The sequence below is a fragment of the Lagenorhynchus albirostris genome, chromosome 14 (genome assembly GCF_949774975.1).
Source record: "Lagenorhynchus albirostris chromosome 14, mLagAlb1.1, whole genome shotgun sequence".
Classification (NCBI taxonomy): Eukaryota; Metazoa; Chordata; class Mammalia; order Artiodactyla; family Delphinidae; genus Lagenorhynchus; species Lagenorhynchus albirostris.
The window spans coordinates 63,183,203-63,198,540 of record NC_083108.1 but is presented as its reverse complement, the minus strand read 5'-3'; the positions used below and the strand labels follow the sequence as shown (position 1 = coordinate 63,198,540).

General features: G+C 58.9%; 1 protein-coding gene across 1 annotated transcript in view; it reads right to left on the bottom strand.

Moving 5' to 3' along the window:
* The window catches only part of CABIN1 (calcineurin binding protein 1), a 97,950-nt gene that overhangs the window by 76,292 nt on the left and 6,320 nt on the right, over nt 1-15,338 (bottom strand). Inside the window, 12 exon segments of the mRNA XM_060121434.1 lie at nt 885-1,037; nt 1,771-1,958; nt 2,466-2,544; nt 3,650-3,867; nt 4,364-4,500; nt 6,226-6,394; nt 7,406-7,692; nt 9,422-9,571; nt 10,822-10,951; nt 13,121-13,301; nt 14,049-14,183; nt 14,810-14,923. Of these exon segments, the coding sequence (XP_059977417.1) occupies nt 885-1,037; nt 1,771-1,958; nt 2,466-2,544; nt 3,650-3,867; nt 4,364-4,500; nt 6,226-6,394; nt 7,406-7,692; nt 9,422-9,571; nt 10,822-10,951; nt 13,121-13,301; nt 14,049-14,183; nt 14,810-14,923 (1,941 nt within the window).

The window sequence follows — 15,338 nt, the reverse complement described above, 5'->3', positions numbered from 1 at the left end:
TTCCCGGACCAGGGATCGAACCTGTGTCCTCTGCATTGGCAGGCGGATTCTTAACCACTGCGCCCCCAGGGAAGCCCCCCAGAGTTTTGCATTTAACAGACCCAGCCGAGAAGTATTTACAGCAAGTAAATACCTTATAAAATACTTTATAAATAGTATTTCTATTAAGGGCAAGGCATTCAAGTCTTTGAAGAACAAATATACCAAAAAACAAAACTACCACAGAAGCAGAAGGGCTCCAGAAAGCGTCTGTGAAAATAGTTAGACAGCCTCATGGCCACAGTTCAGTGAACCAGACTCCTAGAACCGTGGAGCATGGGGCTTCAGAGACCTAGGGAGCCAGGCCAGAGGCTGGCACACACCACCAATCCCCGAACCCTCTCCTCACAGGAGGCCTGCAGGATATGGGCAGCAGGGGCACTGCACTAGGCCTGGCCCTGAAACCACTCTGCAAGAGTCTGAAGTCCACATCTGTGAATGTGTCACAGATGTGGAACTGTGGGCATGCGGTCAGAGGCTGCACAGTGAGGACAGGATTAGAACCACACACCGCTGACCCACCCCAGGGCCAGAGCAGCACTGGTCTGCTTCTGCAGGGCTTTTCCTCTCGTTCCTCTGGGGCTGCTGCCACACGCAGGCCAGAGAGCTGAGCAAGAGCCATTCTCCACCCTGTGGGCAGACACCTCCACCCCAGCTCCCAGCCACTGGCCCCCAGAGAAGCGCTCCATCAGGGGGTGTGCCTGCAAGTCTGTGGCACCCTGTGCCTCAGAGCTGCCTCTCCTGGGTCCCACCCTGCCCTACTCAGCACGTGGGCCACTCTCCTAGTCCGCACGGACAGGTCAGGCCTTTGACCAAGAAAACACCATTAAAAAGCTCCCACTCACCTCCTCCAGGGAGACGACCGAGTCATTGTGGAGGTTGGGCAGGCGGATCACGACGTCTCTTTGCTCGGCTCCCGCCGCAGCCCGGGCGGCAGCGGAGCTCTGCAGCATCTCTGTGCAGATGTCATAGTTCTCCAGGGCCTGCTCCATGTCTCCCTGAGCAGAGGAGGGGCACTCGCTGTGCTGCACCAGGTGCCTGCCCCCTGAGCCCACCAGACTGGGGGCACCACGAGGGCGGTTTTAGCCAACTACTACCATATCCCCTCTACAGAGGGGGTGGGGCTTAATAAGTACCTGCTGAATGAACGCATGAACGAACGATTCACACTACAGCTCCAAGGGGAGCATCGTGACCCTCGTGGTAGCGGTGAGGACACCGGGACACCAGAGCAAGGCTGAGTATCTATTCCAGATCTTGAGCAAAGCTGGCAGAGCCGCGACTAGACCCAGGCCTGTTCCAGCTCCAGAACCGACTGTGGGGCACTGGGTGCCACAGTGTGCAAGGGGCTGGGGAATAGCCAGCCCTCCCGGGCCCTCCAGACAAGCTCCATTCACACAGATGGGCAATGATTCCCTCCCAAAAAACTGCACCCATTTGCACACATGCTCAGGCTCTCTCGGGAAACAAAAGGAAAGGGTCAAGGCTCCAAAGCAACCTCGCTGGGTCTACAGGGGGCCCATGAGGCCCCTCGTGGCGCTACAGCTGTGCTGATGGTGGGCGTCGGGATTTCTGAGATGCTGCACGTTCCCCACCACATCCCACCTCCTCATGCAGAGCCCAGTGCCCAGTGCCACACGTGCGCACACACACCCTCCACCACGCGGCCAGCTCTCTCCCCTCCTGCTGGGTACCAGTGCATCCTCCCCAAGCAGCCGACCACAGACCAACCTGCAGCGCCAGGAATCGCGCCTTCAACCAGTACACGCGGACCACAAACTCCAGCCAGCCATCCTCAAACAGGTCCCGCTGGGACGAGGCGAATGACAGCTGCAGGAGGTCCCCCAGGAAGTGGGCTCCCGGGAAGTCGGGCCCGAACCTGCCGCTCACCACACCCGCAGGGCAGTTCCGAGGAGACACTGAAAACCATCGGCCGAAAGGAGTCAACCTCATGTGCGGGGCCCAGACACCCTTCTGCTCCCTGAGGTTGCCCCCAGCCCTGAGCCCTTGGAGCCTCACAGCCCCCGAGCAGCAGAGAGCCAGATGGGCTGGATGGGGATACGGAGACCCTGGGGCTAGAGGCCCTCATCCGGCAGACTGATCTGGAGCATATCTTTGCTCACCAGGTGGTGGTTTAAGTCAGAACGATCCATATCACCTGGGACAATGACTGGGGACACGTAAAGTATCAGGTGATAACCTGAGAAAATGGAAATGTCATGTCCCTCATCCTGAGTAACAGGAGCAGGCAGGTGGCTCCCTTGGGGCTCAGCTGCTTCTCAAAGGCCCCGGGTCTTTCCTGGCCTGAGAAGCTGACCCAGGAAATGCGCCCCCTGTAGGTGTGACTCAGCCCCCCACTCCTGCCCCCTCCCGGCTGCTGAGGGTCCAGAAAAGTTGCCCCACACAGAACACGGAAGGTCGCCTACCTGCAGAGCTCCGGCCCTTGGTCAGCAGCCACTGGTCCAGCTGCAGCTCCATGCAGGAGAGGGACATCAGCATCATGTCCTGCAGGACGGGTGCGGACGGTCAGGAACAGGGTCACATAGGTCAAGGGCAGGGGATGGAACGAACCTAAACTAAAATTTACTCTGATGAGAACATCAAGTTTTCCTCTACCTACTTTCCATTTCATAGGTGGTAATCACTAGCTTCCTGCTGGGCCATAAGGAGAGGCACGTGGATCTACACTGGAACAGACTCGGGAGGACCCGGGAGACCCGCCTTCAGTCCTCGGGGACTGTCCTATGGAAGAGGCAGCCCTGCCACCTGCCGAGCGCCAGGCACTCAACCCTGACAGCCCCCAGGGTGGGCGCGTCATTCCCTGGGTGGACCAGAAAGCTGAGACTCAGCAGTAAGGAGGCGCCAGCCTGGCCAATGGGCACAGCTGGGAAATAACCAAGCTGGTCTGCCTAGGGACCAAAGCCTCGGCCCCTCCCACTGCTCCACCCTGCTGGGACATAAGGAGAGGCACGTGGATCTACACTGGAACAGACTCGGGATGACCCAGGGGAGTCTGGGCAGATGGGCCTGGGGGAGCAGGCCTGGGCAGATGCTGCCAGGAAGCAGTCCCTGGGGTGTCCCAGTGGAGGCTGCACCGCCAGGGGCCCCTGACCCACACGGCCCTGAGGACCTGTGAACCTGGAGCTCCTCCACCTCTGTGCCCCCAGCAAGAAATACCACCCAAGGGCCCTGAAATCTCCCAGTGCTGCCTCCTCAGAAGTGGCCTTCCTCTTCTCACGGGAGAAGGGGCCAAAGCACCCTGGCTCCCTTGGCCCTGGGAGGCACTGAGTGCAAGAGCCTGGGCTGCAGAGGGCAGTGCGTAGGCTCGGCCCCCACAGCTGGCAGTCCCCAGCACCCCTTCGGCAGCCTTCCTCCACCTCTGCACTTGTGTCTCCTCACTTGTTGAAAAAACGGGTAGCGACGGTCCCTGGCGCCTAGAACACAGCAAGCCTCCACCTTCCAGCCTCTCCGCTGCTCTCCTCCTGCTCGTGAACCTCCCTCCCCCGTGATCCGCCCCCCCCCGTCTCAACCCCACACCTCCACCTGCAGTTGCAGCCCAGGTCCCCCGCCTATGCCTGGCCCCCACCTGCCCGCCACCCGGCCAGCCAACCTGGATGTGCCTGTCGCCACAGTCCCTGAGCAGCGGGTTGGGCAGGCTGGCGCTGTGCCTCCGCCAGCTGTGGTAGATGCTGAGCACAACCTCTGCCAGGCCCGGCGGCCAACGCAGCAGGAACCTGTGGCCCATGCTCTTCAGGTAGCGCATCATAAGCTCCAGGATGCCCCCGTTGCTCAGGTTTCCCAGCAGGAAGGCGTGCACGTCTTGCTTCTCTGCCCGGAGCGGGGGAAGTGACCAGACTTCAACAGAGGACCCTCCGTGCCAGGGGCCCCATTTTGTTCGGGAGATGAGAGCAGGCGCCAGCGGGAGGAGCCCATGTGCCCCAGGGGGGCGCTGAGGGCGGGCCTCACGGCTGTGGGCACACCTATCTGAACCTCCAAGGCCCAGGCGGGTACAAGAGGGCTGACCCCTGGGTGTGGCCTTGCACAGCAGCACAGCTCCCGGCCGTACCCAAGAGCTGCGATGTACCCATTCGACCGGCAAAGCCCGCACCCCTAGTGGAGCACGGTGGAGTGTGAGCCAGGACACTCCAGCACACCCCCTGCCTCCAGCTGACCACAGACCTCAGGCAGGACAAAGCCAGGCAGCCCCCTGGACCACCCTTGAAAAACCACCCAGACCCATCCCCCCAGCACGCGGCCTGAGCGGGTTCCAGGAGAATAGGAGGAAGGAGTCCTCACAGCACTGCCCGTGGTGCCTGGGTCCTACCAGATTCCATGAACGTGGCTGAGTCGAAGGACAGCCTGTGGGGCCCGACGCTTGGGAAGTTCTCCAGTTTGGCTTCTGACGGGACTTCGTAGTTACTAAAGGGATCGTCTTCCTCCTCGGGGTCCAGCTTTCTTAACCTGCACGGAACACACCGAACTCGCAAAGGCCACGGCGCATGTTCCAACACCTTCCCCTGAGAGAGAGGAGAGCTGAGCCGGACCCGAGGCTGGCCCCAGCCCCACGGAGAGCTAGAGACAGAGGCCGAAAAGCTCCACTTGGGCAGCACAGTTGGCCAGGCCTCCAGGTGCCAAGGCCCGAGGGGGGCCTGGGGGACGAGGAGAAAGTGGGTGGGTGGGCGGCCCCTCCAGAGCCCCTCATAGCTCTCTGAGCCCAGGGAGGCCTCTCCCAGCAGGCACCACACCTCAGAACCCCCAGGGACTCCACTTTAGCTGAGCCTGCCACCTCGCCGAGGATGGACAGGTAGGCGCCTCCTGACGTCCTGGTGTACAACTGCACGCCTCTGCCCCAGGGACCACGCCCAGCAAGCCACCGTGTGCCCCTGCCTGATGATTCGAGGAAGCTGATGTGAAAACCACACAGGAAACCAGCAGTTGAAATAAAGAATAAAAAAGAAGGTAGACACTATTCCACACGAAGGGGGCTGGGGAGCAAGGCCCTGGGCGGGGCAACGACCGGAGGGGAGATGGGGAAATGGTCCTCGGGCCCCTTGGCACCTCCTCTTCGCAGCCCTCGGAAGGGAGACCTGCTTTTGGAGGGGCGGCTAGGAAGGAACTGATCAGAGAGCCCGCCTCCTCCACTCACTGAGAACAGCGCCACTTCTGAGCATTTCCCTCTCACCACACAGAAACGGAAAGGCAGCAAATTAGGAAAATCAGGAACCTTGTGGCAAAACAGATTTACAATCCACCTAAAGGTCCTGGCTCCTCCTCCTCCGCTTGGATGCATCACCATTGAAACCTACTGTCACGAGCCAAAATGCCAGCTGGGGACTCCTGGGACACAAGCTCACGTAACACACGTGGTTACCTCCCAAACTCCACTCCAGTAACCGGGAAGGAATAAAATGGAGTCAACTCACAAAGAACCAGGGGGTAAGAGAGGAAGCCCCAGCTGACAAGACATGCCCACCAAACGTTAGAAGGCAGAGAGATGCCCAACCAGCAGAGACTGACTGCTCTCTGCCCTCAGTGAGGGCATTAAGAAGTCTGGCACTGGCACCATAAACCCCAGGAAGGCCCAGGCATCAAGGTCCCAGAGCGTCTGAGGGAGGTGACGGGCAAGGACCAAAAGCATGGGGGCTGGCGAAGACCTAGGGCAGGAGCACTGGGGCGCAGCCCCCCAGCTCCACGCAGCCTGGCCCATCTCCTCCCGGGAGGCTCCTCTGAGGAACACCGCGAACCAGTGAAAGCAAGGGATGACTCCTGAGCCCACCGTCCACCTTCTCAGAGTTTGAGGGAACCCTGCTGAGCCTGGAGAAGCCAAGCAGGTGCCCTCCCTGAGCGCAGGGGGTCCCTTCCACGGGCCGTCCCCACGTCTGCACCTGAGGAGCAGCAGCCCCAGGCCTCCTGGCAACAAGGGAAGGCCCAGGGGCGTGAGCGGGTCACCTCCAGCTCCAAAAGACACAAAACTCACGGTTCCTGCCTTCAGGACATTCAGAGGCAGGAGAGGCAAGAAAACCCAAGCCCCCAGTCCAGGAAGACCCGAGCGTTGGCCGTTTGTACAGATGTTACAGGAAGATGGAGGACATGCCTGGAGGGGAGGGCGACCACGGAACCAGGGACGTGAAGGGAGGCAGGAGGTTTGTGTGCTCCCTTTTCTAAAACAGAAAAAGTGCACCGCACCTGGACGGCAGGAACTTCACCAGCAGCTCCTGGAAGTCCACCTTCTCTTCTTTTTTGCACTTGGTGTTTCGGACGCGGGCAGACCGCCGCTTCGCCGTCTCCCCGCTCTCCTCAGAAATCTTCTTCCGCTTCACCCCTTTCTTGGATTTATCTCCTCCAGAAACATCACCTTCACAAAGAGAGCACGTTGAAATCTCACAAGAGTCAGGCTAGGGAAATGCACCACGAGGCACTTGGTCCCTTCTTTTATAATAACCCTGCCTGCAGGTTTAACCTGTGGCTTCTTTGACATTCAGGAAATCTCCTGTCTGCTCTAACAAGGAGCCTGGGAAAAGTCCATTCCAAACCGCTTAAGTCTCACCCCTTTCTCCAACTCACAGAGCCCAAAAGCCAGATCTCAAGGCTACTTTCCACACTACAGAACGCCAGGGTCTCAGAGTCAAATGCCCCATCCCCCTGCCCCTCCCACTGGCTGGCCTGGGATGGAACAGAGCAAGTCGCAATGACACTGACTCTGTCCATCGCCATGGCCCAGTGACACGATGTGGGCAAGAGAGTCACATAAATCATACAGAGAGAAGAGGGGTGTCATGTATGATTAAGTTAAAAAGTTAAAAACAATCATATACAGGTTCATTCAGAAACTTCCTTAACTGCCAGATATTCTTCATCGGTGACACAAAAATCAAGGAAAGGCTCAGGAACTTTAGTCTGAAATTCTTTTACAACTCCAGTGATAATAGAAACCAATAAAACCATTCCAACATATACTACCGCATACGGTGGTAACTATGCTGACTGCTTCTTAAAGCTAAAGAACTCAGAACATCAGTGCACAGCAGCACTGGGTGCAGGGCGTGAGCCAGCAACTGAGCAGAACCAGCAGAGGGACCCGCCAGCTCACAGGTCACAAGCAGGAGTAAACTCTACCCCAGGACTGAGCAACTGGGCATCGAGTGGTCTGAGGAGCTGTATCCCTGAGGCCAACCCCTTCCCTGCAGGGGCCCCAATGCAGAAGCCACCGCTGACGAGGGAGGCCCTGCGAGCAGGCCCAGAGGCTCCCCTGTGGGGCCAGGAGCGGCAGCAGGACCCGTCCCTCTGGATAGACCAGGGCACTCCAACTCTCATTCCTGCTCAGCAGACGGGGTCTCTCCCGAAGCCAACCCCGAGGCCTGCTCACCTGCGGGGATGCCCGTCTCCAACAGGCTGGGGCTGTGCAGCAGGAAGCTGGCTGTGGCCACAGGGGCGTACGAGAGCACAGGCTCTGCCACGGTCACCTCGGGGTTGGCGTTGACGGGGCTCGGCTGGATCACGCTGACAGGTGCCACCACGGCAGAGGGCACCAGGGGCTGGCCAGGGTCCTGGTAGTCGGACAGGTCGATCCTCTTGCCGAGGCTGGGCCGCGGGGGCTCGCAGGTGGTGAGGTGGTGGTACATGGCCAGCAGGCTCTCCCCGAGGCACTTCCAGCTGCAGGAAGAGGGTCACCGCCCGGGTCAGCACACAACACGGGGTGCCCGGAGCTCAGGGCTGCCATCTCCATGAGGGCGGGGTGGTCTCAGTTTACTGATAGCTGAGGTGGAGCAGCCGGGGCTGGAGCAGAGCCCGCACCCGCTCCACTGCCCGCAGGAGAAGCCCTGAGGCATCTCAGCCCCAGGCCCCTTCAGACCTACCAGGCACACAGAGAAACCACAGACTCACTCAAAAACCCCTTCCCTACAAGGTTGAATCTTTAAAACGACGGTGTCGTTGACCTGTTGTCACTAGTCTGGTTTTCTGGGGGAGGAATACTGGCAGGGATATGGTCTAAAGGGGCTGAACAGCTCTTGGGCCGGGGCTTGCTGGATGCAAACCGAGACTGTCGTGTGTTTTGTGGTGTGTAAGTTGTGTTGTGTGCCCTGTTGTGGTGAGGTGTAGCATGTGTTATGTTGTATGCTGTTTTGTGTTTTACTTCTAGTCATGTGTTGTGTCGTATGTCATGCTGTGTTATGGTATGACACAGTGTAGCCTGATGTACTCACCCTTCCAACCTTGAACAGCTTCCCAGGCCCTCAGACTAAAAACCAAAGCCTCTGCCTGTCCCCTCAGTGGTGCCCAGCCTCATCGCACCGCCGCAACCCCGCCCCCCCCCAAGCCTGCCCCCTGCACTCTCGCCTCGCTAGCTTGCTTTCAGTTCTGCAAACAAAACCACCCCCCACATACCACAGGGCCTTTGCACAGGCTTCCCTCTTCCCGGAAGAAACACCCCACTCACACCCCCCAACTCCTCTACCTGATCCATGCCCACTCCTCTGCCAGACTCCAGCTCTGGCCCTAAGCCTTCCCCAACCCCCGGAGCAGTGCAGACCCCATTATGAGCTCTCGGTGCTGTGCTTCTCTCCTCGAGGGGCCTGTCAGCTTTGCATGTGTGCCCCTCCTTCTGGTGACTGAGTACCCCTGGGACTGCCTCCAGTTTCCTGGGAAACTCAAACGTGCGGGAATGAACAAGTAGGAGCAGTAACGTGGGTCGGAACCAGCCCCTCCTGCGTGCTGGCTCTGCACGACCCCCAAGCACTCAATTCAATTATCATGATGACCCTACAAGAGAGGGATACTGCTCCCTCTTTTCCAGGAAGTGGCACATAATGACCCGGCGAGGGCACCAGGGCTGGACCCCAGTCTGTCCCACCTGGTGGGGAGCTGCGGGCCACCACGTGACTTGCCTCCACATATGAGACACTCTCAACTTATAGGCACGAGGGTCAATGCCAGGATGTTAGGAACAGACCTCACCGAAGGGCTAAATGACCCCAACTCCAGGGACCACCTTTCCCGGGGCTATGCTGAGGCCCACCTTCCAGGATGCCAAGCAGCCCTAGCAGGGGAGCATGGACTAGAGATCGGGAAGCCAGGATGTGGGATCAGCTCCCCCCTCACCAGTAGCCTCTCTGAGTCCTGGTGTCCCCCGTCCAGGGCTTGGCTAATGCTGGTTTCCTTCTCCCCTTAGGGTGGGCAGATGAGAGGGGCGTACAGGAACATGGCAGGTGGTGGGTCAAGGACAGCAACAGAGAGGGACTTCGACCGGGGAAGGCCCGGCCTGCTTCCTGCAGTCACCCGCCCATGTGCGCCCAGCTCCTGCCACGGCAGCAGCCCGGGCGGGCTCAGCCCCCTCCCAAGCAGGGCCCAGTGGCCACCAGCAACCCAGACCCAGACGACCTACGTGAAGAAGGGGATGGGCTGCACCAGCTTCAGGTCCGGCTCCTTCTCGTGCGTGGTCAGCGCCTGCCGCCTCCTCCGAAGCCCCAGGGCCTCATCCATGATGGCCTGTGACTCGGCCGCGCTCACCGACACCTCGTGGATGGACATGTCACTGAGAGTGCGTGAGACAGAGAGGAGTGACCGTGTCACACTAGAGCCAAGATGGAAATCTTACACAGAGGGATGCAGTTAATATCCTTTAATCTGTATTAATTCTTCCTACAAATAAAATAACTACTTGAGTCTGGGCTGAAAAGGGCAGTAATTAGCATTCTTAATACCCACGTTACACTGAAAATGATTAATGCCCTTTGATCTGCTTACAATTCATCACCTTCATCTGTATTAACAGGATCATAGTAGTGGCAGAAAAGCAACAGAAAAATTAAATGCTGCTCTCAATTATTTGCTGAAAACCTTTTAAGAATTTAACTCTCCCATCCTACCCATCCCAAAAAAGGTTATCAGACCAGCCAAGCTCACCAAAGCCTATGGAGATCAACAGAAAGGTGGGAGTTTGAGGCCCCGGATGCCTCCCACAGGCACACCTCTGCCTGTGGTGGCCCGGCGAGACCTGTCCCCACTGCCCTGTGCCCTCCTCCCCACAAGGCTCCCCCGTGGAGCCACGCACTTATGGACTCATCATCTGTCCTACATGCTCATCAACCACCTCTCCAAAGAAGGTCAGCTCCGTCAGGACAGATGTGAATAAGAGGCACAATCTTACGAGGGATAAACACCAAAATAACCACTAACTCCCAACCGGTGAGCTCCCAGGGCCAAGGAAATACCAGAGGGCACAGGAGTTGGTTCCACTGGAGGATGGGCGGGGAGGCAGCCCGGACTTAGAAAGCTGCCAAGAGGGGATGTGGGGCTTGGAATACAAAGGGGCACGAAGACACAATAGAGAGAGGATTCCAGGTGAGGGCGCCGTGGGAGCCAGGGTGCGGGACCGGACAGGACATAGCAGGGCCCTGGGACAGCTCTCCCCTTGGGGGAGGGAGAAGCAGGAGGAGAACTGGGGGGTCAGACTGCAAAGGGCCTCCTGGGCGATGCTGCTGAGCAGAGCCTCATCCCGGAGGCAGGCACGGTGGCCCGATTAGAGGCGGGCCGGGCAACACAGGAAGCACAGCCTCGGAAAGGGGTAGGGTGGGCAGCGAGGAGTGAGGTGAACAAGGCTGCTGTGAGCACCCAGAGGAGAGCCGCAGGGCAGCAGGGAAGGAGGGCAGAGGACAGGCGGAGGCACTGCCCATATGAGGCGCGTAGGGAAACAATAAACCAAGCAGATCAGAGCCGTTTGCCAAGTGAGGGGCCTCAACAGCCCCCAGCCACTGGGGAGGAGGTGGTGGGCTGCAGACTCACCATTTCAGGAACATCCGGAGGGAGTCCTGGCGGAGACACGGTTGCTCCTCGAAGATCTTCTCCTTGAGAACCAGCCCCTTGCTGTAGCGGCAGTCCTTCTCCAAAGCTTTGCAAATGAAGTACAGACAAGCTGGCCAGGAAAGAAACAGGCGTGACCTCCAAGCTGCGCTCTGACTCTCTGGCCTTGCCAGTGATGCCAGGGAAGTAGTCCCTGCTCTGGAGTCCAAGAAACACCAGGTAAATGACGACAAGACACCACTTTAATCCATCCAATCGGGAACGATTTTTGAAAATAATAATACCAAGGTCGAGGGGCAAAGGCCCACACTGCCAGGGAGGACGGCGGAACAATCTTTCTGCGGAAACATGGGCATCAAACACAGACCCTCAGCCCAGCAAGCCCACCTTGAGGAAACCCTTCGGGAACCAGCTGTCGGCAAACTGGAGTACGGCCGCCAGCTCCTCTCTGCCTGGGCCCCGGCCAGCCCTGTGCCCCACCCAGCTCCAGAGTCTGAGTATGGGTGCAAGGCACTCCCATCAGGAATAACCAGAGAAGGATGGAGCCAGGGAGGAGGAAGGAAAGCTGGAGCAGAAGCAGAGATGCCACGCGGAAGTCAGGGAGAAGGGCAGTGGGAGAGCGGTGCCCATGCCACAAGCAGGAGGGGGTCTGGGCTGCCCCGCCAGCCGCCCACTGAACTAGGGACAGGGGGCCCAGAGGTTCCCGCCTAACCGGAAGGAGGAGGAGGACATGGTTTCCTCTGGGAAGGTGGTGGGAGCAGAGAGAAAACGAGGGGGGCACCAAGCCTCTGGATGGACTGGTCAGCAGCACCAGAGCTGACCGTGCCCACAGCAGAGGGAGGCCTGCCTACTCCTCTCGAGCGCCCATGTAGCGGCTGCTCATACCCTGGGGCTTCGATGTGGTTCTGCGGTTCTCACAGACACATGCACCGCTCTGTCCCCCAAACCCATCTTCCCACTAATACTTCAGCTTATCAAGTGCGGCTTCTCCAGGAGAGAGAACTGAACCTGGTGCCAGAGAGAAGGTGGGACGCTGAGGCTGGGGCCTCCAGGGGGCGCCCAAGCTCCAGGAAGAGCCCGGGGAGAGACCCATAGTCACTGAAGATGAAAGCACTGGAGTCAAAACGGGCGATCCACAGCACGGGTGCGGACATCCACGGAAGGACACGCCCGAGAACGTTTGCGTGGAGGGACACAAGGGCCCAAGTCCAGAAATGACCCCACGTGCAAGCACGCGATGGTCAGAGGGTGCAGAGGAGGGCAGACAGCAGAGGACCCACAGCAAAGGGGCTGGGAGAAGGCACCCGCCCCCGCCCGGGCCCACCTGGAGGAGGCGACAGAGGGCTGAGCTGGCTCTGGGGACACAGGGAGAAGTCAGGGTCACCTCGGGCAGGGACAACTGGGAAGGGGCCACAGCAGCCTGCCCCTGGGGCATGCCGACCCCGCCGCTAGCCCTGTGCTGCACACGGTTCACCTGACTATACAGAGCTACGGTCGCAGTCCCATGGGTGGCGGGCAGGGCCCAGCTTCCCAGCCTCCGCTACCCCATCCTGCTCCACCTGCTCGACGCGCTCTTAGAAACAGAAGGAAAAGCCTCCAAGAGTCAGCCTTCCAGCTGTAACCTTCAACGTGAGGGCAAGTGCTGGCAGCAGGTCTGTCCTGAAAAGAATGAGCAGACCACGCCAGGACCACCTATGCCCGAGGCCAGCTGCCCTGCACCCGAGCCCTGCCCGGGGCCCTCCCACAGAGCTGCCTGGAGGAGCTGGCCCAAGAGGCCCAGAACCCCAACAGCGCCCGCCTCGGGACAGCCCGTGAGGGGCCGAGCAGAGGGCCAGGCGGGGTCAGAGAGTGAAGCAACTGGAAGGCAGACAGGGCTCCGTCTAGCACAGATCTTTCCAGCAGCCCTGCTCCTCTGTGGAAGGACCAGCTGCTAAAAGGAGGGAGTGAGCTCCCGGCACCGGGAGTGAGGCTGCAGCCGCTAGGCCGTCTGTCAGCAACTTATAAGAACAGGCACAGGGTGGGACACTGAAGAGACGAAATGAGAGACTGAAGGGAAAACCACTCAGAAGACATGCTTCCTACTACAACGCATGGGGTAAGTCTCAACCGAGAAAGAAAGACAAGCAGAGTAAAGCAGGGAAGCAAAGTCATCTCCATTTCCCCTGAAGGTAGGGCAGAAAGCCCTTCAGTGTTAACTCTGGCTCCGAACTCATCCAGGCCTCCCGCCCTCCTCGGTCCCAGTGCACGAGCACGTGGCAGAAAGCAGCGACACCCCACTCACTGGTGTAATCGCTGAGGGTGTACAGGACAGTGATGAGGTTGTCCAAGCAGGGCCAGTGGTCAGGATTGCACCGCAGCCCTTCCTCAAAAGCGTGGCGAGCCAGGGGGACCCGGATGAGCCTCAGGGCCACGTGTCCAATTTTATACCAGAGGTTGACGTCCGTGGAGTCCAGCATGACCGCCTGGTAGCAGCACAGCAGAGGCACACTCAGTCAGCTCCCCAGAGCGGGCATCCGTGGTGGCAGGAGGGCACAGCACCAGCCCAGCCACCCAGACTGCCCAAGGAATGACAGGGAAGTCACGTGGACCAATTTATCTAACTCAGAACATGTTCTTAATACATTCTGTCACTCTGAACACCTGTACTCCTTACATATTTGATATGTAAAAGAAGTGCAAGAAGTAGAATTAAAAGAAAATACAGAAACCTTCTGGGATTCTAGAAACAGCATGGGTGGGAGACAGACGTGGGTTCACATCCATACTCCCACACTGCCCAGCAGCGTGGCCGCCAGCCTCAGTATCCTCATCCCTAAAATGAGGATAAAGACGCCCTCCTTGCCAGACGGCATGAGGGTGAGCACGTGCATGGTGCTGGCGCCTCAGAGGTGCCCACACAGGTAAGCCGGCCTGACAGAAATAATGGCAGTACAATTCTGAGTAGGTACTGGGTGCCAGGGGTCAGGCCCTGTGTTCAGCACCCTCTTTATATCACTCCAACTCTACGATGTAGACCTGGAGGCCCAGAGAAATGAAGCAATCACCCATGGTCATGTGTGCCCTGTGTGGCAGAGGAAGAACACACATGCAGCCCTCTCTGAACTTGCTACTGTCACCTACTGCCTGGGGCCTCGGGCACTACAGCTGACACAGCACCACAACCCCACCCCTCCCCCAAGAACTCCCAAAGACCCGGCTGAGGGGAGCACCTCCAGGTAGAACTCCATGGCTGTCTCCAGGTCCTCCCTCTGGGCAGCCAGCTGGGCCAGGTTCTTAAACGTGGAGTACTTCAACATCAGCCCAGGGTGTTTCAACCCCTCCTTCTCATCACCAGACGAAACTGCCTGAGAACAAAGCAAACAGGAGTAAAGTGACACCCAGGCTCTGAAGCCTCAGCTGGCAGTCAGCAGGACACCTGGCTTCAGGGCTGGCTTCTGCCACAGGCCCTTGGGCCAGTCCAGTGCCACCCTCCACTGGAAAATGAAAGCGTGGCCCCAGATGTCCTTTAAGGACCCCCCAGTTCCGAGCACACAGAGGAGAAAGGCCAGACCACCAAGAGGCGGTTTGCGGGCCGTCTGGGCACCAAAAGACACAGAGGGAACCCTCCTGGCACTACCGCCACGCCTGAGGGCCCAAGCCTAGATGGTGACATTTACAGCATCGGTAAGCCAGCCAGAGGCTCCCGCATGCCACTCCCAGCTCTGATGCTTCACTAGCTGCATGGCTTTGAGCCAACACCACCTCGCTAAGCCTCCATCTCCACACTGTGAACTGGGGACAATGCACCCGCACTTGGCAGAGTGGCTGTGAAGACCAAGTAGGAAGAGCAGCTGGCATTTACGGAGCTCTTACTCTGCACCTAGAACCGTTCTGCATGCTTCTCTGGACTCACCCAACCCTCAGAGCAAGCCAGAGAGGTGGACGCTCCGCAGGCGGGGAAGCTGGGGGCAGAGGGCCTCTGGGGCCTCACCTCTCGCAGCAGGCGCGCCTCCAGGAGCTCGTGGTAGGCCTTGGCGGACTCCTCAAACCGGTCGTGCTTCTGCAGATCCAGGGCCTTGTGGTACAAGGCAAAAGCCTCTGCTTCCTGCAAACCAAGACAGGAGACATTTTCACACAGCACAAAGGTTTGTCTTTTTAAGCCAACAATGTGTGAGAGGGGGCTGCTGTCAAGGCCATGTTACTCGTCAGCTGCACGCTCTGTGCTGGAAACAGTCCTAACGCTCCAAGCTCGCAGGAGCTCATCACTGGGAGAAGAGCCCCTCAGCAGCCCCCCAAGGAGACACGAGCAGCACGGGCTCACCTGAGTCTAAGCAACAGCAGAAGGCAGGCTGAGGGCACAGAGAAGAGCAATGCCAAGGTTCTGTGAGCCTCGCTGACGCTTTCTGGGAGAGTGGCCCCAGCAGCCGTAATAACCCAGGGACTCCGAGAGAGCAGGGAAGGCTTCCACTGCTTTCTATGTGCTGCTCTGCCTCAGCCTGCTCGCTGCCGGGAGGGGCAGA